Raw genomic sequence first — 27,671 nt, 5'->3', positions numbered from 1 at the left:
ATTTATTGTTCAATCAAAAGAGCTGCCCTTTCACTTAATTTACATACGCTTGTCACACACCCCGTTACCAACAGCATAGTCTGTTTTGGTCCTTTCACTCTGCAAAGATTTGTCGTTTCATTATACCTGCTCTATCTTAGGGAAGTAATTATTGCAGCTTGCTTTGGATGTAAATCCAGCAAATATGTCAAAAGAATAAAGGTTGACTAACGTTTTTCTCTTTCTTTGCATAGTTATGACAAAGTTATTCAAGCAAATACCGACAGGGTGGGCATCTTGATTAGTCGATGTCATAAAGTTGTTCATTGAATCGTGGTAGCATAACATTGATCATGTGTCAGTGATGTAGGCTACAGTAACATTCTTTGCTCACTCATTGATGTTAAAATGCATACTTAAACAAGCATACATTTGAAAATGATAATGATTATCTGTTCTGACCCCATCATTATCATACAACAAGCAAACTTTTAAATCATTAATATGCTCTGCGCTGGGGAAATCTGACAAACTTCCATTCAGTTACATTTACCAATGCGATTAGGGTACATTTATTACATTCTGAAAAATTCAAGCAACATCCTGGTTACATTGTTTAATCCTTAAGATGTTGTACGGTTCTGATAGTGTCAGACTTTTGAATTATCCATATTTATCTGATGCAAAACATTTTATTATAATGCCAATTGAGGTAAATGTCCGGAAAACTATTGCGATGTAACATGCAAGTTAGTTTGGTTGAAGAGTGCTGCCATAATAGCCATAACACAGAATCTGTTGTTCTTTTTCACAGTGAGATAACTTTTGATACACATGATCAGGGTTGTGATTTTACTTTGTGTGAATTATGTTTCAAGTTGGCCACATGGGGGCACTATAGGAAATGAAAAACCATACATTTCATATTGCTTTCAACTATGGATATAAGTTGGAAAGAATTTGCACTCTGGCTAGTAGTAGCTTCAATGCTGAAATTTGCTAAATGCTGCTTGCAGCTTTAATTAGGGTTTTAGCAGTTCACTGTTTGTTCCGGTTCAATATTATTATTATTATTACGGCAAAAAAGGGTGTTTTTTGCAAATTCCCATGAGATAAAATGGCTTAAAGGGGCCCACATTTTTGTGGTAGTAAAGGGCAAAAGCCTCATGGTGGCGCTGTCACAAGCCTCCAAAGTTGCACTTTTTGCAAGCTCACCACACCCACCCCTTGTGATCTAGAGTCTTGAAAATTGGTAAATTGGTAAATCTCCTTGTGATGAAAGTTTGTGCCATTGGGACCCATAAAGTCTGCCATAATAGATTTTCGATTTTGGATATTTTGAAAAATTCACAAAAATTAACTCCTCTGGCACCAAATGTCCGATCTTCACATACTTCGATATTTGGCATCTAGCAACCATGGTCTTCAAAAGTTCAGACAGATCATTATGTCAAAAAACTTGGATGTGATTGACCAATGAACATGTGAGGGGGCATGGTTTTGCACATATATAGACACATCTTCTATAAGGATAATGGTATGATAATTCTACTTGTATGTTGACAAGGACTATACGAAAAAAATGACAGCAAGGATTTTTATTTTTATCAATCACATGGTGGCACTATTTAGGTTTTTCACATTAGTAAGGTTACCATGCTCACCCCGTTTGAGATACAGCTTTGAAAAGAAGTTCATAAGTCCATCTCCTCATAAGGAACATATTTGCAATTGGGATCCATTAAGTTGGGCGTAATGTTTTTTCGGCAATTCTGAATTTATGAAAAAGTGTGATTACATTTGGTACACATGATCAGGGTTGTGAGTTTAGTTTATATGAAAGATGTTTCCATTTGGCCACATGGAAATACTGGTGAAAAGGAAAAACATACATGTAATATTGTTTACATCTCTGGACATGAGTTGGATTTGTGTCCTATTGGAAAAACTGCAATCTGGCTACTAATGGCTCAATGCAGAGAACCGTCTAAATGCTGCTTGCAGTTTAATTATATGCGTATCTTTACACTTGAAAGTAAACTTTGTGTGGTTGCAAGATGGTCACATTCTATGATGAAACCTTGATCTTTAAAAGTGCCACAGATGTTGCTTAGTGGCTATGTCTTTTACAGTCTGGTAGCCAGTAGCCACCAGCAAGAGCTGTATCACCATCACTTGGTCTGATTCAGATGAACTCACAGTTTGTCAGATCATTAGTCTATAAACTTGCCTTTCTACGGCATTTTATTAAAATATACAATGCACCTTCTAGACTTAAAATGGCCTCCTTTCATCAAAGATAATGTCTTAAATGTGATTCACAATGTGACACAGTGAAATTCAAAACTGAAATTACTCAAATGTGCACACCTTAAAATAAAAACATCCCTCATGATGTACGCAATGCCATTTGTGGTGACCTTCCCAGAGGGCATTCCATATGGTGATAAATCAAAACTAAGACAGTGATTGTTTGAGTAATTCTGCAGTGTAGCTAGTAGGTGTTCTTCCCTTCATATTGTTTTTTACACAGCCAGAACTACTCAGTGTTGCATCAGCTAGCTGGTATGCAAGGACACTTTAGTTTAATCTGATGCAACTAATGTGGACAAACTCTAAAGCTAGTTCAATACCAAATATAACTACCAAGGATATAACAAGTTTATGAAACAACAATGTGTATTGACCTATATACACACATTTTACTTATTGTATCAACAACAATAATTATTCTGCTATGCAAAGACTGAGTAAAGATTAATGACAAATTATTTTCTCTCATTCAGTCTGGTATCAAAATTGGGAGAAGTTTACCTGCCAGTCTTTGTTAACTTCATCACCAACTTCAGTAGGGGACATTTCAAAATATCTGTTAATGCTGTTTCTTAGCAGGTCCCAGTGAACAATAAAATATCCATGTGGGACATGGAGACAGGAAGATCCCTCTTGGCCAGCACTGCTCTGCCTACAAATGCTTCCTATGTGTTCTGGTATAAAAAACTGTGTTAACTTTGTATTTATTCGAGAACATGTAAGACCTAAAGAAGATCAACATCTTAGATTATTCCCCAACTTCTGCTTTTATGATTTTGTTCATGGATCAAAAGTGGACAGATTCCAACAGCGTCAATAAAAATAGGTAAACAATGTGTTTTATTTTAATGAATTCCTCAGTATTGTTGTGTGAATTTTGAACTATAGAACCACAGTCTTAATGTTTTAGCTAAAGTTAAAACACCAGAATATGACATGGCCTGAAGCCCTCTACAACGCCTCGCATTAACAGTGTCAACATTCTCAGACCATATATTTTATTGGCAACTGTTAAAAGTTGCATTGTTACTTGTATTTTAGAACAAAAACAAAAATGTAGTGTCCAAATCAGCAAATTAACATGATAACTGCAGTGAAAAGCGACCAAGAAAAACGGCAATCCCCTATTTACACACCGATGACAAGGAGTAGATGACATTTATGATTAACGTACGGCTAAAGTTACCAATAAAACTCCTGAAGTAAACAGTCCATTGCCTTACCTAGTGGGCTTATTAAAAAAATATTCTATGACCTGAGTTGTGCTTGGTTTAGTAGCTGTTGACATCTATGGACTGAAAATAGCACCAAAAGGCAATACAGATTGCTGTTCGATTATACTCACAAAAGCATCAATGCTCAGATTAGTGTTTACTGCCAGCTAACTACATGACTGCATGAGAGTCAGATCTGTTACTTAGGTCTGCTTGAACAGAAGAATATTCATACTTCTCAAAATACTGTATTTCTTTAGACCCATTTTCCCAAAAGAAAAAACACTAAAGGCTGAGGAAAATGCCTAAAGTTATTTACACTGTGTTGTTTTAAGCTGGTCCCACCTGAAGCGAGACTGGATTGGCGGATTTCTTGGTGTGATCGTCGGTTCAACTTTAATCAGGGTTTTAGAAGGTTTGTTGGTAGTATTAACGCTTCCTCCTCAGACAGAGGCCTTCACAAGCCTCCTGTGTCTCAAAGCGGTTGCCGTTGCCGCCACAGCCACCGTACCAGAAACGGGAGCACTCGCTTTGTGTCGTGTCAAAGTACCACTTCAGAATGTAGTTTTGACAACCTCCCTCATCCTGTCTGAGGAAGCATGCATCTGGGGTCAAGAGAAAGGAAGGAGTGTAATCGGGGGGGTAGGTGTAGTTTCAGGGGAAACAGATCGGAAATAAAGGAGAATGGAAAGAAAGAGGGGATAGGAGATGGTTGACTTGAGACTCATGCATTAAACACAACTATACAGACCAAGCATTTCGTCTTTTTACATTTTTATTATTGCATTCAAAATAAGAGCTAGAGAGATATGAGGTCTTTACCCTGGTTATCAACTGGGGTTTCCTCTATCTCCACAAGTGCTGTGTGATCTGTGAACACAGAATATTATTAGATTATCAGGCATAGTGCTCTGAGAATTTCCCCATAACTTGGGTTGTTTTGGAAGTCCCATGGCATCACAATAAACCATAGATTACTTGTGCCCCAGCTTAGAGTTAGTTTTGAATATATGCCATGTCACCTCTATTGCAAAAGCTGCATTGCAATGGACACCTCAATTACCCTTTATTGCACATTGCTAAAATAGCAGCTGGAATTTGTTTACCCTCATGCAGCCACAGCACACAGCATCTATCTAGCAAGTGAATGCTAAGCATTGGGGTTACTAACTAATGCAAGTTGACACTTCCACTTGGACACAGATTAATACAATTTGTGATCAAACCAGACTGGTAAACATAGGAAGTATCAGTGCAACTGAAAATACAAATTTTCTGTAAAAATAACATTATTTTAGGGAAGATAATATTGTCATTTTCTTTGAAGCAAACAACATCACCAAATGTAAATTCAAGTGTTTGAGGAGACTCCCTCTTGGAACACAGTTATTACTTTTGTTGTCAAATGGTTTTCATTCCTGAATTTTGACAATGCTAACAAAGCTAACACCGGTAAAGGCAGATGTACTTATTGAGGATTATGCCGCTATCAGCCTTCAGACACAATGTCATGTTTTTGTTAAACTACTATTGCTGTTTTAAGGAGTGTATTATTCAAACATTACAACAGCCGTTGTAATTCTGCTTTAATGAGTGCCATTGCTGGGAATAGTCCCCACAGTTGGTGCCACTGTCAACATCCAACTTACAATGGGCTGAAAGCAGAATAAGTGGGTTTGTAAATGAGGAAGCAGGACATGCAGCAGGCGGTGCCAACTAAGTCTACTCATGCAGTGGAATATCGGGGGGCGGGGCCGCGAGAGAGAGGAGTAACATAAGTTATGTATATGGGGTTACCGATTACCATTTGATTTTGGTCGAGAGGTCACAGTGCCTCCATCTCCCCTGGATAAGTCATATATAATGTCAACCTGGCCAAGATCAGTCAGAGTCTGAGATCCACCTGCAGTGTGCTCAAGGAACTCCTCTTCCTCCTCCTTATCCACCTCCGTGTAGTCTGGGTACTCCTCTTCTTCCTTTGTTTCCACCTCCGTCATTGTCTGTCCCCCTCCATGGTGATGTCCATGTTCTTGTCCCGCCAACAGATCACATGTGTGTTTTAGCTGTGCTGGAGGGTAGCTGTTAAATCCCTCTGCAATATTGACAGGCAGGAGGAATGGGCTTAGAATACACAAGAGCTCAGACATTTAAAAAGGTTTCCATTAAGAGACAACCAGATAAAACGCATTTTAGTGTTCCTTACTTCTGAGGACACTGAGGAAGAATCTGAAGAAGCGCTGTGCATAGCCTATCTCCCACTCCTTCACATGCCAGAAATGAAGCAGGTGTTGCTCTGACGGCATGCTGGCAATCTCCTCCACCTGGGTGCTGTTGAAATGCTCACCCACTGTGATCACAAACAGTGAAATGCCCTCACACTTGGCCTTCTGGGAAATGTAGGCCAGCTTGGCCCGGTCCGAGTGGGCCGTCTCGGCGCCAACCACAGCCAGCACCACCCTACTCTTCCTGGGCCTCTGAGCCTTGAGTAACACCTCATTGACCAGATACTCCAGGGTCCGCCCGAGAAACAACACTCCTCCATGCTGCCGCATGTTCTTCAGGTCTATCTCCAGTTTATTGTGGTCACTGTGCTTCTGCAGGTCAAACTCCACCTGGAGGTGAGAGCCACCGGTCTGGAGGAGGGCTACTCTGGCCTGGCCGTCAGCTGCATTGGGCCTGGGGCTCAAGGCTACCTGCTTCACAACAGAGCCAAGAAGCTCCTGGAAACCTGCGTACTGGTCAGCCTGGATCTCCCTGGAACCGTCCATCACCAGGGCCAGGTCCATGTCCACTTCCTGTGGCAGCTGAGCGTCAGTAAATCTACATTGGCTGTCTGGTCTACAGTGGTCTGGAGACACAGAACCAGAGATCAAACAGGAATAACATTACAACATGTCCAAGAGGGAATGGGTTCTATAGCAGAATCGTCGGTAAAACAAGGCAGAAACTAAAACTAAAAACTTTCTGTGCAACTTTCTAGGGCTTACCATAGCAGATCACGCAATGGTTGATTTTATCTAGCAGTTTTTGGTTTTCTTGTGGCCTATTCATCAGAACATAGATAAAGCTGCCCGTGTCATCAGCCTGTGAGACAAAAGACAAAAACATGGGCTGCATTTTAAACCACCAAACATTCTGCTGCCCCTGTTCACAACCACTTCCCAGAAAATGTCAGTTTGTACCTCAAAAGCCTGTTGAGCATCAACTGCGCTCTTTGTGGCTATGATAGCAGGGGCAATGTTCAGGGCTTTGAATTCCATGGCAGCCGTAACTATAGCAGAGTTGTCCTCAGAGGGCCCGTTGGTGAAGAACACTGCCACCTTCCTCATCGTCAGCGCTTGGCGGGTTCGCTTGAAGACGTGCCGCCCCACATAACGCATGGCTGCCCCAAGGTAGCGGCGGTTAGATGTTCTCTCCAGCGCTATGCCACGAATGGCCTCCAACAAATCCTTCTTGCGTTGGTAATCCTGGAATCGGATCAAGTACTTGACCTTGTCACTGTAAGACACAACTGCCACACGTGCACCTGTTGGGCAGTTGCTCTCGGCTATGGTAACGTGTTCCAATAAGGAGAGGAGCGAGGAGCGCATTGCCTGAAACCTGGCTGGCTCCACAGTCTGTGACATGTCTAGGGCAAAGACTAGCTCTGTGGGGTAGGCTGGACACAATGCCCGACCTGGGAGAGAGAAGGAGAGGGGGAGAGAAGGGAAGGAGAAATGGGAGAAATGGACATAGAGAGCAGCGATAGTAAAACATCAATAACTACATGACTTTGCCAAGATTTCTGAGTTGATTACAGCAGAATCTACAGTCACTTGGCTATGGATCCAGAATAGTGTTAATTGGGACACATACCTTGGGAGCATGCTGTTTGGAGAAAAAACATGTAATAGTTTAGAGGGAGATTCAATTAATGAATCTTTGCTGATGATAGCATGGCTTTAATAGTAATAAAGCAATTGACATGACTGATAATGAACTGTAGTGGTAATACAAAGAGCTCACCACAGTTATCACGGATGTAAGTGGTCAGCTGGCATTCCTAAAGAGATAGAGGTAATGGCATTTAATGTAGCTCTTCAGAGTCAGTATGAAATAGAATTTGAACAAATTCAGAATATACGTACAGACATGGGTCTCTCTCCAGGTCTCCCTCTAGGGCCCTAGATATATAGAAAGAGTTGTCATGACTGCACAAATAATAGTAAATATCGTACTAATATTTAGACCAAATTCAAAACATGATATTCTAACCGTATGTCCTGGTGGACCTGTGGTTCCGGGAACTCCTGGATCACCTGTTGTGCCTGAGTTTCCCTGCATCAACCAAATCATATGGTCATTTTAGTAGATGGTTTTACAGCTTTCACATGTTGAGTTTATTTTAGGAAATTAGACAGGGACTAATGAGTGAGTGAGTCATGCTATTTACAATGTTTGAAGGTATACCCCTCTCAAAAACGGGTGTAAAAATCACAAAACTGGGTTAATCCCGAAAACCAATTTCAGCACTGGTCTTACCCCTCTTCCCTGGTTTCCTTTGGGGCCTGGACCTCCTTTGACTCCCTTTTCACCAGACTCACCCTAACAGTGACATACACAGGAAAACATTACTGATTACTATTTGTGCATTTCATACTGCAATGTGTCATGATTAAACTCCCCTTCATTCTCTTAATTGTTTAGAAATGACAAAAGTGGATATTTAAAATCAAAAACTGACCTGTAATCCAGGGTAGCCAGGGAAACCAGGCTCTCCCTTTAAAGGGAACACAATTCAGAGGGAATTATTCAGCTTACACATATTAAAAATTCATATTGATAATACAACAATAAAACACAATAGAAATGCCTTCCCAATGTACATATACAAATTGCAGCTCTTGTACTCATCCACAACAATGATGTCTGTGGATGCTGTTCAGGATGAGGAGTACTAAACATGTACTTTACCTTCATCCCGTGATGTCCGGGAGGTCCATGTCCGTCTCTGCCATCAAGTCCCTGTTTCAAAACAAACACAATCTGACAGTTCTGCAGTGAAAGTTTGTGTATGTAGGAAAAGTCTATAAAGACAAGGTGAAATCTTACTGGCATCCCTCTGGGCCCAAGTGGTCCAGGAGCTCCCTTTCCTCCAGGGTCCCCAGGCTGGCCCTGTAAGGACACCACAGTATTGGATGGAGGGCTATCAGACATTGTCTTATGTTAAACTTTTCAGTTTCAGTTTCTATTGTAATGAATTATGTTACTGGAAACACACCTTCTGTCCATTCATCCCTCTGCTTCCTGTGGATCCTTTGCCTCCCATTGTCCCAGGTGTGCCCTGAGGAGAACATCCATTCATCCACATTACATTACAATCTGTGCATTAGGGCCCCTCACTGTGGTCAGATGGGATGGAATTAGAAGGGTTGTTAAACTGACTTGTGGTCCAGGTAATCCCTGGATGCCCCTGGGTCCTGGCGGGCCAGGATCTCCTCTTGAACCCTATGCACAAAGAACAGAACATTTATAGCAGCAGTCAATATTGTTTTCAGCAGAATTATGCACGGAAATACCAGATTAAAAGGATAGATACATTGGATTGCATTCAAAGCTGCTCAATTAACTCATGACAAGGTCTCATACAATGTTTTACATAGACTACACTATTCTAAGACGAAGACCCAGAGCATATTCTCTGACGTGTGACCAGGGTCAATTTTCTGAGGGCACACTCCTCCACAGCTTTGCACTCTGCTGTCACCTCTCTGGCCCGGTTTTGTTACACAAGGTGTACTTTTTTCATGTCTATTCTATGACTGTCTTTATGCAAAAAAAAAACACATTCTGTTTATTATTGTTTACTTAAACATTTTAGATAATACATCATTTAAATTAGATTTTGCTTTGACCATTGCAAATGCTACAAAAATGCATGTAGCTACTTGTAGGTTTGTTGAGTAGCAAGTTTATTTATACAGTACAGCACAATTCATACATAGAAGCAATTCAATGTGCTTTACAAAGAAAAAGAAAAGTAGTGGATGAGAAGTCGATGAGGGGAACAGGTAAAATAGAGTATATACCTGCTGTCCAGAAGGGCCAGTAATTCCTGGGAGTCCTAGTACACCTGGATTTCCTGAAGTTCCCTGAAGACACATGCGCAAAACTCACATGGAAAATACATACAGATGGATTGTAATACCTCATCCTTTAAAATAAAGCTTCATCAGCTAGCATCAATCAACTTAAAAACCAGCAGTTCTAACAATAAAATAAAATGAAGAGAACCTGTAACCCCAATTTTAAAGTGCCTGAATTGGCTGCCTGTTGTTTTTATAATCAGTTATGAATTGCTTTATTGATTTTTAAAACACAAAGCACTTCATGGCTCTGCACACAACCATACAATGGGAAGAACAAGTATTTGATACACGGCTGATTTTGCAGGTTTTCCTACTTACAAAGCATGTAGAGGTCTGTAATTTTTATCATAGGTACACTTCAACTGTGAGAGACGGAATCTAAAAATCCAGAAAATCAAATTGTATGATTTTTAAATAATTAATTTGCATTTTATTGCATGACATAAGTATTTGATCACCTACCAACCAGTAAGAATTCCGGTTCTCACAGACCTGTTAGTTTTTCTTTTAGAAGCCCTCCTGTTCTCCACTCATTACCTGTATTAACTGCACCTGTTTGAACTCGTTACCTGTATAAAAGACACCTGTCCACATACTCAATCAAACAGACTCCAACCTCTCCACAATGGCCAAGACCAGAGAGCTGTGTACAGACATCAGGGATACAATTGTAGACCTGCACAAGGCTGGGATGGGCTACAGGACAATAGGCAAGCAGTTTGTTGAGAAGGCAACAACTGTTGCCGCAATTATTAGAAAAAGTTTGAGATGACGCTTATACTGCGCTTTGTCACCAATCCTGTTTGTAACTTTTATTGACAGGATATCGAGGCGTAGTCGGGGTGGGGAGGGGTTGCAGTTCGGTGGGCTGGGGATCTCATCGCTGCTTTTTACGGATGATGTGGTCCTGATGGCATCATCGGTCTGTGACCTTCAGCACTCACTGGACTGGTTCGCAGCTGAGTGCGAAGCGGTTGGGATGAGGATTAGCACCTCTAAATCTGAGGCCATAGTTCTCAGCAGGAAAACGATGGAGTGCCTCCTCCGGGTAGGGAATGAGGCGTTACCCCAAGTATGATGGCTGGATCATGACTGAAAGAACAAGATCGCGAGTACAAGCGGCTGAAATGGGTTTTCTCAGAAGGGTGGCTGGCTTCTCCCTTAGGGATAGGTTGAGAAGCCGTGGGGAACTCAAATTAGAGCCGCTGCTCCTTTGCGTCGAAAGGAGCCAGTTGAGGTGGTTCGGGCATATGGTAAGGATGCCCCCAGGACGTCTCCCTAAGGAGGTGTTCCAGGCACGTCCAGCTGGGAGGAGACCTCGGGGTAGGCCCAGGACTAGGTGGAGAGATTTTATTTCGGCACTGGCCTGGGAACACCTCGGGATCCCCCAGTCAGAACTGGCAAATGTGGCTCAGGAAAGGGAAGTTTGGGGTCCCCTGCTGGAGCTGCTTCCCCCGTGACCCGATGCCAGATAAGCAGATGAAGATGAGATGAGAGATGAGACAATGTGATTTTCTGGATTTTTGTTTTAGATTCTGTCACTTTAGATTCTGTCACACAGTTGAAGAGTACCTATGATAAAATTTACAGATTCTACATGCTTTGTAAGTGCAATTTATCAAATACTTGTTATCCCCACTGCATGTCTGACATGTTGTTTAGATATGTGGCTAGTCCGTCCCACTCATCTTCTGGCACTGGCCTATTGTTTATCCCAAAAATCAGAAGAGAAAAGTCTGGTGAAGCCTCATTCTGCCTGATAATCTGGGGGACACAGAAACAATTGTTAAATGTTTCAACACACACCTTTTAAGCCTTATAGTATTTTTAAGTTGCCTCAGTCATAGCATTTTAAGGAATGGAGCTGTTTGAAACAATTATCCACCACAGTACAGAAGTTTTGCGCCAGGAATGTTCAACCCATTATGCCATCGGTTGATTGAGCGGTCTGATCTAAAAAATATTATGTTTAATAACAATTATTCTGGCCTTTGTGTTTCATCGATTTCTCTATTACACTTGCAGCAGGTAGATATGGTTCTTTGTTCAATAGAGCTAGTCCTTTTAAGAACAATGATTACTTCTCTTGACTCCCTAATGCCAGTCCTGGACATCGCAATGAATTCTGGATATTGTGGTTTCCATACAACCAAGAAGTTTAGATTACTACCCATTACTACCAATAAAATGCAGAAACACCCCTATTGTCGTCATGTGAGGAAAACAAGAATTATTGTGTCACATAGGATGTTTATCAAAATTAACCTCTATTGAACAATATAGGTAAATAGAGCATTGGTGAAATCTCCATTTCAGCACTTTGATTTGCAGTATAATTGGGACATACAGTGGCATGGATTACTATTAGTGTGTATTTCATGCAGTATAATTGTTCATGATGTTACTGTACCCTTGGACCAGGTGGACCTCTTCTTCCTTCAGGACCCTACAAATCAGGAAATGAACATCATCGTCGTGTTTCACTTGACTAAAAATGAAAATGCATTAGTGTATGGGGACTACAATGGCTCAGAAGAAATGCAACTTCTCTCACTGGGTTTCCATCGACACCACTTTCTGCTTGAATGCCCTCCTCTCCTGGGTCTCCCTGTCAGTGGGGAAAGGAGTATTAGAAGGAAAGGAAGTGAAAGGAAATAGGCAAAAGAGCAGTCTTGTCATCCCCCCATTACATTATTAGATATTGAGTAATTGAAGAAGAAGAATCCGGCTTTACTCATTATAAAAAGACAGACGAACAGGTCTAGTGGCCTATGCCAGTGTTCTGGTGAATAAAGGTGATCCCACTAATTCTTAGATCAGTACATTGGACTGTGGTCGACCAATACATACTGGTAACCCAGGATTTCCTCTTGCTCCTTTCGGACCTGCAATGTTGCTGTCAACTCCAGAGTCACCCTAAAAGACCAGAGAAGACTGTTCAAAACAACAGACAGAAACACTCCATTGGTTGAACCATCATGAATCACTGGCTGTACAGTATTTTGTCACTTACAGGGTCACCTCTAAGTCCACGTTGGCCCTTCTCTCCAGGCTCCCCTCTGATTCCACTGTTGCCCTGCATGAGAAACCCCATCATATATCAGTCATTAGAGGGGAACATATTGGAGTACAATATAGGAGAACATTGAGTAGGACGTAGGTGAAATGGGACAGGGCTATTAGGAATGTTTGAGCAGGATATAGGTGAAATGGGACAGGGATATTAGGGATATTGGAGTAGGATATAGGTGAAATGGGACAGGGCTATTAGGGATACTGGAGTAGGATATAGGTGTAATGGGAATGGGAAGTCAGTGAATTAGAAGTATGATATAGTTGAAACAGGAGTAGGACTGAATGGAAATATATTCAGGATATGAGAGGATGTGAATACCGGACGGCCTGGGTTTCCTCTCTCTCCTGAAACTCCAGCTGATCCATTCACACCCTGTTCCCCATTTATCCCATCAAGACCGTGGTCTCCATCATCACCCTGCCAAGGAAATGTACACACTGAATAAAACAATATCAGCAATCAGACACACACAATGAAAAACCTTTTTGAACGTGGTTTTCTATTTGTATAGACAGGACACCTTGTGTACTGCACCTACAAAGTTTTATATTTTACACTGTATGTACTAGTGTTCATGTAGTGGAAACTGTATGAATGTTGAGTCCTCACACACTTACCCTGTTCCCTCTGTAGCCTCTTGAACCCTGCCAGAAGATAAGATTAGATGAAAGTATATTGACTATTTAATCATCATGTTACTCAGTCTGATGTGTGCTGGTTTTACTAGCATGCGGGTGTGAACCCACCTACCACCTGTCTCCACCTCTTTGGTTCTGTTTCCTTTTCATGGGGGGGATCGGTAATGCGGTCCTTGCTCATTGACAATGGGGATTGCTATTAATGGTATTATGGTGTTGATATCGTTATTAGTAGAATTATGTACACGATCATGTGATGGCAGTGAGTAACCCCAGAGGAGTTGAACCTAAGACCAAGACATGTATATCTAATAAATGTTTAAACTGAAACATGGTGTTTTCCGTCAGAACTCAGAGAAAGTGAATTCTGGGAAAAGTGAATTCTGGGAAAGCAATAGAATTTTTGCAGCCCACATGTGAGCTTAAAGTAGATGGCAGGACGACATCCAGCTGGAAACCTACTAAACCCAAATGTAAATTAAAATGTGTAATTGGTTTGTCAATAAATCTATGTGCTCACCTTGACTCCTCTCATCCCAGGACATCCCTGTAGTCCCTGTGGACCAGTGGGACCTAGTGGACCTCTTTCACCCTGAGGGAAGGCAAAAAGGACCAGGGTCATGGGATAAAAATAAAACAATGTCTAAATACCACTCTAATGAAAAAAAAACTCTTACAATTCCTCCCTCCTCGCCTGGGAATCCAGGGTGTCCTTTTAGTCCAGGCTGTCCCTGTTAGGAGACAAAAAGCTAATTAATAAAGTGGAACGGGCAAAAAAGAAACATACATTCACTTCTTATTTAAAGTACATCAAAGGTGTTTGCTTATTCTGACACATCTTATATATGATACACTGTATTGTTTTATGGAGGGGACAGAGGGACTCACCTTTGTGCCTGGGGGCCCTCTGGGGCCACGGATACCCTCATGTCCTGTGCACTTACACATTACATTGCAGCACTCCCTCTCAGCCACTGTGTCCTAGTGGAAAGGAGAGAGAGATAGAGAGAGAAAGGGTTCAGGAAGAGAGGAGAAAAATGAGAGTGGGAGACAAGTGAAGGAAGATTGTTGGTGGGTTGCGGTTGGTGGGTGTCCCTTTGGTTGATGCCTGGCAATGTGGTTGGATTGATTTCCTGCCTGTTGGGCCCCGTCCGGGGCCTCCCCCGGGTAGGACCACAGTGTCACCGGACCCCCCGTCTCAGTTTCCAAGGTGTTACGCTGCTATATTATTGTGCTGGGGGACATGAGGGATGTACTACTAACTTTTCTCAGTTTCCTCCAATTTTAAAATTTAGAAGGAGATGAGGTCCTGGTCCACACCTGCGGATTACTTGGTTTGGGGGGACCGTTGCTGTTCCTGTCCTTGTCCACCTGGTCATACTTCTGACCTAGTCTAAAATCAAATATACTCTGGATTTAGCACAGAGAAATGTATTTATTATTCCAATTGGACTCTTAATATCTCACCCGGCACAGCCAGAAGAGGACTGGTCACCCCTCTGAGCCTGGGTCCTCTCTAGGTTTCTTCCTAAAATTCGACCTTCTTAGGGAGTTTTTCCTAGCCACTGAAATTCAACACTACTGTTGTTTGCTCCTTGGGGTTTAAGGCCGGGTGTCTCTGTAAAGCACTTTGTGACAACTGCTGTTGTAAAAAGCGCTTTATAAATACATTTTGATTGATTGATTGATTGATTGTGGTAGTCTATGTTCTATAGCCAAACTGAAAAACTACTGTCAATATTATTTGATAGAGAATTAATGTGGAAAATGTGAATACATAAAGGACTACGAGTATTAGCCAGTTTAAGTGACTAACATTACTACTAAAACACTGGGAGACAACTAAAATTGAGGGTTTTATTCTGATAAAGGACCTACTATTTGTGTCAAAATGTAGTTGTTCACATCATGCATGCCGATGTTGAGCTGCTGTTTGTATCCGAATCCTCTTCCAAACTCCACCATTTGAAGAAGGTTGGCATTTTGGACCCCTTCTAAGGCGACTGTAAACAGGGCATTGACACCTTTTCCTGAAGTGTGACATGAAAAACAGAGACAAAACCAATTTTGTTCAGATTTCCAAAACACATGTTCTTAAAATGGACACCATCTTTAAGTTCCCCTTGGTTCTTTTACCACTAGTACGAAGATGTTCTGCTTCTAGCTTTAGTTTCATCACATCATCATCAAGTCCGTCTGAGAAGATTACCAGCACCTACATGACAAATCAGTTGTAATATTCTTATTAAATATATTATAACCTTTAACAGATGTTAGATAAGCAACATTGTTGGAACCAGGGATCAACCAGACAGCAGACGTTGTATTTGGGCTCACCTTCACTCCAGCATTTGACCTCTGGAACTTTTCACGGAAGGAGCGCAGGAGGAAGGAGTTAAAGTAGGTCTTCTGGGCGGTCTCAAGCGCCATAACCTTCTCCAAAATCTTTTCATCATACTTCTCAAAATTGTAGTCAGAGACAACTGTTCCATCCTGCTCCACCACGCGGAAGCCAATATTAGTTTCAATGGGTCCACTGTCGGCGACGCAGCACAGGCCCTTAAGACTGGACACATGGCGGATAATCTGTGGCAGGAAGGCCTGCAACTGGGCTTGACCATCGAAGAGCCTTCTGCTAGTGGTCCTGTGAGTAATATCGAAACCCATGGCGATGTCTATGGTGCAGCCTATAGACACAGACACACTCTCATTATTAATGTCACAAATCAAAAAGTCAAATTGGTCAGGTTTAATAAGGGAGACAATGTGGACTAGCCTCTTTCCAAATACTAACAGGCATTCTAAGATGAGTGTTTTACACTGAGACACAAGTGACAGAGAGAAAAGAGATGAACAGAGGACGGGAAAATTACACAAGTGTGCTGTGAACTTACTTTGTGGGTTAGGTATTATAGAACTGGAGCAAATTGCATCGACCACTTTCCTTCTGTTAGCTTCCAGGCTGGCAAAGTTAAGCACAGAGAAGACCCTTCCTTCATGACGAGTGATTTGCCGGAGCTTAATAGGGTTGTCACCTTTTCCTATTCCGATAGCATACACAGCAACTTTCATGTCAAGGAGCTCTCCTGCTGCATGCAAGTCAACTCCATTTGGAGGTCCGGTTGTTATTAAAACCAAGTTCTGGGGGACCTTGTCATTCATACGACTCCCTCTATCTGTTCGGAAGAACTCATAACGGACATAGTCCAGGCCCTGTCCCATGTGTGTCTCCCGACCAAGTTGCCTCATATTCTTTATGTGTTTGACGATCTCTTCCTCTGTGTAATACTGATTCAAGTAGAACTCTGCTTCGGTATCACTGCTGAACTGGGCCACTCCGACTCGGAAGGACTGCTCTGCAACTGTGAAGCTGGAAACAAGGTCTGAGGCAAACTGCTTCAGGACAATAAAGTCAGTAGGGCTGATGTTCTCTGAGCTGTCGATCAACAGGACCAAATCCCCGTGTTTTTGGTTACAGACTGATGAGATGAGAAGAGGTAAGATGAATCAATATGCTTGTGTTACAAGGTAATGTGCTCTCAGCTATAATGTGTACAATTCAATTCCACCTTACCTGGTTTAGTGTGGCTGCAGAATTCAAAGGAAATATTTTTGTGCAGTGTTTCCAGTTCATGAAATGTATTTACAAAGAAAACCCTTGCTGGGTCCCCTGCCATGATCTCAAGCTCTTCTTTGTTTGCTCCTACCACTCCAACGCTGAAAACTAATATTCCGTCTTCCCGTAGCTTTTCGGCTGGCTGTCTTAGGTTTTCCGGATCAGTAGCTTCGCCATCTGTGATCACCATGAGCCACTGGGGCACTCTAAGGGCTTTTCGCCCACCATAGTTTTTACCAAAATAATCCAAGGAATACTTGAGAGCCTCCCCAGTGTAGGTGTCTCCACCGGGCGCTACAAGTTCGGATATGGCAGTATTTACTTCTCTCCTAGATTTATACTGACTGAGTGTAAATACAGATTTAGGCGTGTTGGAGAAGACAATCAGGCCAAAGCGAGTCTGCTTTTCCCCAACAGTGGTTTCATTGACCAGGGCCATCATGAAGTTTTGCATGATTTTAAAATTCTCTGTGGAGATGCTGGTTGAGCCATCCACCAAGAAAATAATGTCTGCAACCTCTGTCCTCACACAGTCTGATGGAAGAGAGGAAGATATTAATATCAAAATCAAAGAACGTGTTACTTCTTTAAGTAATCTTATTTCTTTCCAAATATGCAACTCACCTTTGTCAACATCACAAACTGCCAAAACCAACTGGCTTTCCAAAGCCTTGAGTGCATCAAAGTCCACCTCGGAGAAGACCCTCTCCCTATTACCACTGATCTCTACCAAGTCTTGATATTTGGCATTGCCCACTCCAATGGCATAGACATTCACACCCTTGCGTTGAAGATCTCTGGCAGGAGCCAATACCTGATCTTGTGCCTCACCATCAGTTACGACAATCAGCAACTGTTTTACGTCAGTCCGTCCTCCTCTATGCGGGTCAAAGTACTCTGAGGTGAAGGACAAGGCTTTGCCAGTGAGTGTTCCCCCTCCCAACTGTTCCATTGTTTCTACATGTTGCACCATGTCTGCTTTCCTCTCATGCTCGTTTAAAGGGAAGATCAGCTGTGGAACGTCGCTAAACTGTATGACACCCACTTGCACTTCATTCAGGCCAATTGCTGACTTATTGATGATGGACTGCATGAACAACTTCATCTTATTAAAGTCTTCGTTGCTAATACTCCCTGAGCTGTCGATCAAGAAGAGGACATCCCCCTTCATGTCCTTGCAAACTAAAAAGAGAACAAACATAATCATTGATATTGTTTTAACTTGCAATTGTATATGCTTATAATACATTCCTGGTCAGAGACAATTGTTTCATTTAGTTACAAAATTCAGAAAATAAGTTAGATGCAAAATGCAAAAAAACAATGGCCTTACTATCTTCAGAGCAGATATCAGTGATGATTTCATTCTTGATTGATTTCAGAGCGTCAAAGTTGTTGACAGTGAACATTTTCTCTTTGCTACCAGCAATCTCCAGCAGCTGTTGATCATCAGCATCTTTCACTCCAATGGCATATATAATGACGTTCTGATCTCTCAGCATTTTTGCTTGATTCCGCACTTGGTCTTGAGATTTCCCATCTGTTATTAGAATGAGGAACTCACGGACCTTGTGACCACGGGTGGCCTCTGCATTAAGAAAACGGGGGCCCATATATTTCAGAGCTTCTCCAATCCGTGTCCCACCTCCAATTTGAGTAACACCATTCACAGCCTTTACCACTGAAGCGTGGTCAGGATAGGCTGTCAAGTCAAACTCAAGAGTTGGTGAATCACTGAACTTTACCAGACCCACACGGACATGCTGCGGCCCGATGCGAAACGTGCGTACAAATTCATTAATAAAATTCTTCATCTCATCAAAGTCTCGATATTCAATACTGCCTGAATGGTCAATCAGGAAGAAGAGTTCAGCTTCATCTGTCTCTACACAACCTAGAATTAAAAGAGAAAGAAATAAACTGGTATAATCTCATAAACAACTATACATATTAATAAACATTTCTCGAACAAACTAAACAAGAATAGTTAATTAAATCTCACTTTTCGTTGCAGTGAATGTTCTAGCCATCGATTTGACAGAACTTTGTAGGATGTTGTAGCACAAACTCTTCTTCAGCCTCATTTCCAGGGTCTTGAGATCGGCAAAGTTGTCCACTTTCAATACATGCTTTGTGGCGGGATATGAAGCAATCTGTGTCAACTCTTTCTCGTCAGCATCCTTGATCCCCACTGCATATACAGTGACGCCAGATCTGCGCAGGGCAGCGGCACGAGAAGTAACGTTGTCCTGCGATTCTCCATCAGTAATGACTATCGCCACCTGCTGCACACCCTCTTGTTTCCGGCTTCCCTGGTTCTTATTATACATGTTCTTTCTGGCAAAGTCTAGGGCCTCGCCAGTGTTTGTGCCACCACCACGATAGGGCAGTAGCTTGATGTACGAAAGAATGTTACTTTTTTCTAGGAAGTCGTTTAGGAAAACCTCAGCTGAAGCCTTATTGCTGTAGAGGACAATGCCCACCCTCACACTGTTCAAACCCACATTCAGCCCCTCCACGATCTTGTGGATGAACCCACGAACCAGCTGGAAGTTTTCGTTTCCAATGCTACCAGATTCATCAACTATGAACACAATGTCTGCCACTGAAGCATCACTGCAAACTGCAATAGAGAGGAAATTGTTAGTCAACAGCAATGGGTTATCCCTTAAGAGGATATATAATGAGACATTATCCATTATATTGCTGCAATGGGCTGAGTCAGTTTCTCACAGAATGTTTTTCCTAAACAAATCTAGTTTAAAGCAAAAGAATACTCCTCACACACATGACTATAGATTTAAATAGGTTGAAATTAAAGTTTAAGTTTGTTCAAAATTACAATTTCTATACTTAAAAGGAAATGTAAATGTTGCCCCAGAGTATAACTTCTAAAGAGTATATTGAGATGATGTTGACTGAGTATAATATTGGGATTCAAACTACAAATAATACAACGCAACTTCATTTCTGACATGGTATATATACATTGGGGAGAACAAGTATTTGATACACTGACGATTTTACAGGTTTTCCTACTTACAAAGCATGTAGAGGTCTGTAATTTATCATAGGTACACTAAAACAAAAATCCAGAAAATCATATTGTATGACTTTGAATTTGAATTCATTTGCATTTTATTGCATGAAATAAGTATTTGATCACCTACCAACCAGTAAGAATTCCAGCTCTCACAGACCTGTTAGTTTTTCTTTAAGAAGCCCTCCTGTTCTCCACTCATTACCTGTATTAACTCCACCTGATTGAACTGGTTACCTGTATAAAAGACACCTGTCCACACACTCAATCAAACAGATTCCAACCTCTCCACAATGGCCAAGACCAGAGAGCTGTGTAAGGACATCAGGGATAAAATTGTAGACCTGCACAAGGCTGGGATGGGCTACAGGACAATAGACAAGCAGCTTGGTGAGAAGGCATCAACAGTTGGCGCAATTATTAGAAAATGGAAGAAGTTCAAGGTGACGTTCAATCTCCCTAAGTCTGGGGCTCCATACATCAATGAACATGAGGAAGGTGAGGGATCAGCCCAGAACTACACGACAGGACCTGGTCAATGATCTGAAGAGAGCTGGGACCACAGTCTCGAAGATAACCATTAGTAACACACTACGCCGTCATGGATTAAAATCCTGCAGCGCACACAAGGTCCCCCTGCTCAAGCCAGCGCATGTCCAGGCCCATCTGAAGTTTGCCAATGACCATCTGGATGATCCAGAAGAGGAATTGGAGAAGGTCATGTGGTCTGACGAGACAAAAATAGAGCTTTTTTGTCAAAACTCCACTCGCCGTGTTTGGAGGAAGAAGAAGGATGAGTACAACCCCAAGAACACCATCCCAACCGTGAAGGATGGAGGTGGAAACATCATTCTTTGGGGATGCTTTTCTGCAAAGGGGACAGGACGACTGCAACGTATTGAGGGGAGGATGGATGGGGCCATGTATTGCGAGATCTTGGCCAACAACCTCCTTCCCTCAGTAAGAGCATTGAAGACGACCCGAAACACACAGCCAGGGCAACTAAGGAGTTGTCGTGAATCCAACATCTTGAGCCTGTTTTGCCAGTGTTTTGTTTTTGCTCTAACCTGAAGTTTGTTTTTCCTGAGTTTTCCTGAACACATCTCGGCTGAGTCTCCAACCACTTACACCTGCTGCGATCTGCACACCCGGTACTGATTACCATTCCCTGCACCATATAAGCCGCGAACAGACATCCATTCCCTGCCAGATCGTTAGTATAACCAGCTCTCGTATCAACCTTCTAGTTTTGGAAAGTCTTTTGCTGTTTTTTTCCCTTTGCCTGTCGCTAATCTGCCGCCTGTTCCTCTGTCTTGAGTTACTCACCTGGATTGTCACTCACACTTGCCTGGCTGTCTACTTCACTGCAGCACATTTGGATCAGCACAAAAACTTCCAGTCTTCCAGCCCCACTCCCTGCCGACCAACTGGACCTAATCGTAAAATACTTTTGTCATGCAATAAAATGCAAATTAATTACTTAAAACTCATACAATGTGATTTTCTGGATTTAGATTCCGTCACTCACAGTTGATGAGTACCTATGATAAAAATTACAAAACCTCTACATGCTTTGTAAGTGGGGAAAACCTGCAAAATCGGCAGTGTATCAAATACTTGTTCTCCCCTGTGTGTGTGTGTGTGTGTGTGTGTGTGTGTGTGTGTGTGAATAATATATAGTGAAACAATATAATATACAGCTCTGGAAGAAAAACTAAGAGACCAAAAAAGTTTCCTTTCCAAAAAAGTTGTAAAGGAAAGTTTTGAGTGAGGAACAGTGTTTCATTTGCAATAGTCTCTTAATTTTAACCCTTCAGTTCTTCACTCAAAACCTTATTTTTTGACCTTTTTGGAAAGGAAAGAAAAAGGTGCAGTGGTCTCTTCATTTTTTCCGGAGCTGTATACAAAACATTTGGTAAGTGTGTGCTGATTTCGTTTAAACCACTACATGAAAGTAATAATTGGGAATCAGATATTCACTTGATTCAACAGAACGAGTCTGAAATGATCTCACCCTCAGTCACATTGGCCTTCTCTTCACTATCAAAGAGAACCTTCAGTGCTGGTGCAATGGCTGTATTCTGGTATACGTATGACTTGGTAGCCAACGCCTGCAGCTTTGGAAGAGTAGATGTACCCAGCCCGATGGAAACAATGGTCACCCCATCATGTCGGATTTTACGTGCCACTCTCCGGAAGCTATCAACTGAATCCCCTCCTGTCACTGTGACCAGAAACTGCCGGTAGCCTTTTTCAGCACGACCACCAGACGAAGTGGAGAAGAACTCTCCATGGGCATGTGTCAGGGCATCTCCCAGGTGACGATCCCCGCTGGGTCGCAGCTTGAATTTCTTGAGAGCCGCCACATAGTCGTTCTTGGTGGTGAGGGCGTTCAGCAGGAACTCTACTTCGGTGTCCTGGGAAAACTGGGCCAGCCCAAGGCGATGGGTGTCTCGGCTCGGGTTCAGTTGGTTGACCAATCGCTGCAGAAGGATTCGGACCTGCTGGAATTCTATCGGTCTCATGTTGCTGTCCACCAGGAAGATGATGTCGGCAAACTTTTGACCAAGAGCTACAGATATTTTCAAACAAAGAAAAGCTTGTTTTCAACATGTAAATCATATTTACTTATTATCTTAGAAGTGGTCATATTGATGATAATTTGCCTTTGTGCAGTAAAATACATCTTTCAAGGATGAATGCTTTGGTTAAAAATAGTATTTGTGACTTAGATTAGATGCATTGGAATTCTAACATTCACAAATCGTTACAATTGTTACAACATACTATGTTCCTAATGTATAAAAAAGTCCCTTACCCATCCTCTGGTTCACCATGGAGACACACACTGTCTTTAGCAGACCCTGAGAAATTGCCTGTAGTGCCTGGAAATTATTGATGGTATGTAGGAAATGCTTACTGGGCCTGTTAGCAATAGCTTGCAATTGGGTTTTGTTAATATTCCCCACTCCAATAGCATAGACAATGACCCCATGATGCCTTAGTTCCTTGGCTGGCTCCACTACATCGTCCACAGAATCCCCATCTGTGAGTACCACAGCAATCTGGGGCACCCTCTGACCAGAACGGCTTCCTGCAGCCGGGTTGAAAAACTCTCTCTGAAGGAATCTAATAGCTGTGCCAGTGGCTGTGCCTCCTTTCAGCTGTTCAAGCTGATCCACTTTCTCCAGTAAGGAACTTTTTTCTGTATTATCCGCCAACAGGAATTCCAACTTAGGCTGGTCACTAAACTGGGCCAGTCCAACGCGAACCTTTTTTGAACCGATATCCAGGCCCTCAATGAAGTTGTGGAGAAACATCCGAACCTCCTGGAAATCTGTCGGGCCGATGCTGCCAGAGCCATCCACTAGGAACACAATGTCAGCCACTTTGGCTCTGCTGCAGTCTGTAAATGAATGAAAAGAAGACAATCTATTAGTGTTGTGAATTATGAATATAACTTCTAATTAAATTGTGAACAATATTTTATTTAATGGCAACAATGCGATGGTATCATCATGTGGTACCTTGGCCCACTTGAGAGACCTGTCTCTTCGCCTCCTCTACGGTGCTACACAGAACTTGGACAATGCTCTGGGAGATGCCCTGCAGCGCTGCAAAGTCAGATACCCTGTACACATGCTGGTTGTGAGGTTTAGTGGCGATCTCTTTTAACTGCTCCTCATCTGCGTCCTTGATGCCAATGGCATACAGCGTGATGCCCCGCCTCTGGAGCTCAAGGGCATGCGGCGCTACGTTGTCTTGTGATTGGCCGTCGGTGATCACCACAGCGATTTGTGTTACGTTGTTCTTGATCCGGCTCCCTGCTTGGTCGACAAAGAGCTCTTTCAGCAGAAAGTCCAGGCCCTCGCCTGTCATGGTGCCGCCCCCCTTGTAAGGCAGGTTGATGATGTAGTCCAGGATGTCTTTTTTGTCCTGGAAGGTGTTGAAGAGGAACTCTGTGCGTGGCCTTGTGCTGTACTGGACCAGGCCAATGCGCACCAGGTCAGGGGACACATCGAAGCTGTTGACCAGAGTGAACAGGAACTGTCGAATCCACTGGAAGTTCTCTGTACCGATGCTCCATGAGCCGTCCACCAGGAAGACGATGTCAGCCACCGCCTCCTCTGTGCAGACTGATAGAAGAAGAAAACTATTGCTAGGCAATTCAATTATTCACACTTGTCTGAAGCAATTTTTTCACACAAGCAATAAAGCGGCTAATCTGTCACTCAAAAAGTAAATTAATTAATGAAATACTATTTCTAAAGCGCTTTGTCATTGAACAGTACAAGTACAGTACAGTTAGCATCTAACCAGAAGTGCAAATAGAGGAGGGCAGAAGATTTACAAGTATTTTCAAGTATTAAGTATCTGTATATTACCAGTGGAATGTGCAGATGTGCAATGGAGGCAAATGCAGTACAAATAGCAAAACCAAATGTGCAATAAGGCATATAGAGGAGGGCAGACATTTTAGTATTAGGTAGAGTGTATGTTACAAGTTGGATAATAGTTGTTCGGGTACAAATGGCCATTTCAAAATAGCATTCAAAATGTGCAAACAAGGCAAATGAAGGAGTGATGTATTAAGGTAGCATGAGCACCTGAGATGCAGAGGATCTACCCGAGGTAGACATGCATGAGTAACAACTGTAGAAATGCAGGCACAATGGCTATTCTAAATGTGCAAAGAGGCAAACCGAATGTACAAGGGGTATGTGCAACTGAAATGCAGGGATAGCAGCGGTGAGGTTCCTGAGGTAGACACGTACCTTTAAAACATCCATTATCAAAGAGATGTTTCTATATAGACAAGTGCTCAACAGCCTCGACCCCCAGGTCAACATTTTGTCTTTTTGCTGTATTTCTCCAGTGTTTCTTAGGGGTCTCCATTTTGGACTGAAGATAGTAACACATACCTGTTATTTGTGCTCCACTGACCAAAAAACATGCTGCTATGGTGAATATGGCCAGGAGGCCTGGTGTCCCCTCCATGTGAGCAGGTTTCTCTTGTCCTCCCTAAAACAGAAAGGCAGATGTTGGACAAGTACAGAAAACATTTTATCAAATTATCAGATCAAGCAATGTTGACAACAGCTTAAAACTCAATTCCACAAACTTCAGGGTGCTATTTACCCTGTAATTAAGGCTTTATCCCATAATCTAGTAATTTCATGTAATTCAATTGACATTTTATGAAACAGTTTTATTAATGTGAAAGAACAAGCTTAAAACTGGTATCTACTAACTTACTGGAATAGTCATAAGAATTTAGCAATAGACTCTGTGCACCAGCGTAGTGAGGAACTTCTGCTTTTGTCTAGAAGTCGGCATTGCAGTTTCCGGTTTACTTATTAATACTCATCAGCATTAGTAAACACCTAAACTCACAACAAGATGAGTGATGCTGTTGTACGGAAAAAAATGTAAAAATGTACGTGACTCATTTAAGTTTCAAGGTACAAGTGGAGCATCATTTTAATCAGGAGAATGTCCTCTTTTTAATAAAATATGGCTTGCGCCATTCAATTACTTCAAACGCTAGACTAGAAATAGTCAGAAAAGGCGATTTTTTATATACTTCCACGTAACGCAGGTTTAAGCGCAATTAAGATCGTATATGACCAAATGTTTACTTCCTATGCCAGTTGTTATTTTTCAGTTTCGTTGTGAAATGAGGTTACAGTAGTAAAATAAAAGAGGAGACCTGTCTTGGTGCTTTTTTGCGGCTATGGAATTTTAAGCTTAATTCAGGTTAGAAGAGGCTGAATGAAGGTTTGTTTCAATTCACTTGCTATGGGGATGCGGTAGCGTTCCAGCTCAGCCAGCGTTCTTTTGCCATTTTTGAGGTTAAGGTGAATTTTTATGTGTTCTATTGTCCTGCCTAATACTACACTAAAAAGGAACACATCGCTAACTAGCTTAGCCGATAGCCGGCCGCCACACCACAGTAAACTACTTACCCTCGTAGTTGTGCAGATAACTCGATACGTAGAGTTTGAATTCCTTGTTCCGCTTGCTTGTTGGAGCAGGAGACCAGGCATCAACAATTCGATGGACATCACTAATGCTTATTTTAGGCAGGTCTTGGAGACATCTACCAAAAACCTGAAATTTTGGGCGACGCGGGTGATCGCCTCTAAGTAAACCGGAAACTGATATGCCGACACCTGGCTAAAGTGGAACTTCGTCCATACGCTTGTGCACAGAGCCTATTGCTAGTGAGCCTGCCAAAGCTATTTCATTTCATGGCATAATAACAATTGTTTCTTTCATGGCAAAACAACATACTTTTGTCTTTCATTTGTGAATGACATTTATTCAATAACAGTCAATAAAGGTGACGATAACTAACTTTTTCATCAAGTGAAAAGACGAGAAAATCGTGGAATCTACCAGAAATAATAAATGTCATTTCTCTCAGTAGATTCGAACTTAGTTCTTCCACATGAGCGGTACTGTCTTTAACCACTACGTGACGGCATTACATATTTCAGCAGTCACTAGATTCCATTGTAGATTGCGTTAAACTGACTAACATTTCTTATTAAGTTTACTTCCACCACAAATTGCGTCTATGAACTGTATTGCTTTTGCCAAAGGTCGTTTTAACAGCGTATTAGCCAGTAATACGTTTTACTGGTATCTACTAACTTACTGGAATAGTCATAAGAATTGAACAATTGCTAGCGAGTCTGCCAAAGCGATTTCATTTCATGGCATAATAACAATTGTTTCTTTCATGGCAAAACAACATACTTTTGTCTTTCATTTGTGAATGACATTTATACAATAACTATCAATAAAGGCGACGATAATTAACTTTTTCATCAAATGAAAACACGAGAGAATGGTGGAATCTACCAGAAAGAATTAATAAATGTCATTGCTCTCAGTAGATTCAAACTTAGTTCTTCCACATGAGAGGCACTGTCTTTAACCACTACGTGACAGCATTTCATATTACATCAGTCACTAGATTCCATTGAAGATTGTGTTAAACTGACTAACATATCTTATTAAGTTTACTTTCACCACAAATAGCATCTATGAACTGCATTGCTTTTGCCAAAGGCCATTCTAACAGCTAACTAGTATCTACTAACTTCCTAGGAATAATCATAAGAATTGAGCAATTTCAAGAGAGACTGAAGATGAACTATTCCATGCCAGAAACAATCGCAATATAACCGCATACAGTTATAGTTCACGAGTCCGCCTCTCTAACCACTATTTAACAAGGGGTAGTCAGTCAGTCACTCAGTCAGATAGTCACTCACTCAGTAAGAGACATTCGCTCTTCTTAGCCAGCTCCGCTTTCGCAGCCTGGCAAAATTAACTTGATTTTATGTAATTAATATAGTAATTGCCCATACATTACTATGCACTCCAGCAAAACAGACATTTTCTTGTTGCTTAGTATTTAGTACAGTTCATTTTGCATTAGTTATAAGTGGAAAATAAGGAGGGATTACAAAGTGTTCTGAGACAGCTTGAGTGTCTTAGACAAATTTCAGTCAGGTTTCCGACCTCACCACAGTACTGAAACAGCCCTGATTAAAGTTTTAAATGATAAACGGCTGAATACTGATTTTGATAAAATAAGTTCTCAGTGCAGCATTTGACACTATAGATCATAGAACACTTAAAGATAGGCTGGAAAA

At 41.8% G+C, this 27,671-nt stretch overlaps 1 protein-coding gene across 1 annotated transcript; it reads right to left on the bottom strand.

Annotated features, from left to right (window-relative positions):
• On the bottom strand, nucleotides 1-26,005 carry LOC106024811 (collagen alpha-6(VI) chain-like). Its single transcript, XM_029115665.2, has 39 exons — nucleotides 25,971-26,005; nucleotides 24,927-25,026; nucleotides 23,532-24,140; nucleotides 22,823-23,410; nucleotides 22,019-22,576; nucleotides 18,967-19,587; nucleotides 18,298-18,858; nucleotides 17,589-18,146; nucleotides 16,923-17,498; nucleotides 16,243-16,827; nucleotides 15,686-16,035; nucleotides 15,485-15,563; nucleotides 15,227-15,378; nucleotides 14,237-14,329; nucleotides 14,026-14,079; nucleotides 13,869-13,940; nucleotides 13,328-13,354; nucleotides 13,029-13,127; nucleotides 12,648-12,710; nucleotides 12,485-12,550; nucleotides 12,189-12,242; nucleotides 12,045-12,080; nucleotides 9,575-9,637; nucleotides 8,931-8,993; nucleotides 8,767-8,829; nucleotides 8,598-8,660; nucleotides 8,460-8,510; nucleotides 8,230-8,265; nucleotides 8,028-8,090; nucleotides 7,761-7,823; nucleotides 7,634-7,669; nucleotides 7,512-7,548; nucleotides 7,362-7,373; nucleotides 6,689-7,182; nucleotides 6,494-6,590; nucleotides 5,710-6,354; nucleotides 5,311-5,598; nucleotides 4,329-4,376; nucleotides 1-4,111 (listed from the first exon to the last, which is right to left on the bottom strand). The coding sequence occupies exons 2-39, from the start codon at nucleotides 25,000-25,002 to the stop codon at nucleotides 3,936-3,938; spliced, it is 8,175 nt and encodes a 2,724-aa protein (XP_028971498.2). The 5' UTR covers nucleotides 25,003-25,026; nucleotides 25,971-26,005; the 3' UTR covers nucleotides 1-3,935.
• Nucleotides 26,006-27,671: the final 1,666 nt, after the last annotated feature.

Source organism: Esox lucius, chromosome 20 (assembly GCF_011004845.1).
Source record: "Esox lucius isolate fEsoLuc1 chromosome 20, fEsoLuc1.pri, whole genome shotgun sequence".
Taxonomy (NCBI): domain Eukaryota; kingdom Metazoa; phylum Chordata; class Actinopteri; order Esociformes; family Esocidae; genus Esox; species Esox lucius.
This window is presented reverse-complemented; position numbering and strand designations above follow the sequence as displayed.

Bases quoted from the DNA above. Each gene is read 5' to 3' on its own strand.
- LOC106024811 (XM_029115665.2), bottom strand. From the start codon at position 25,002: ATGGAGGGGACACCAGGCCTCCTGGCCATATTCACCATAGCAGCATGT. The intron at 23,411-23,531 runs GTACCACATGAT...ATTCATTTACAG, and splicing joins GGTCTCTCAAGTGGGCCAAG to ACTGCAGCAGAGCCAAAGTG. The intron at 8,091-8,229 runs GTCAGTTTTTGA...TGTCACTGTTAG, and splicing joins CTGGCTACCCTGGATTACAG to GGTGAGTCTGGTGAAAAGGG.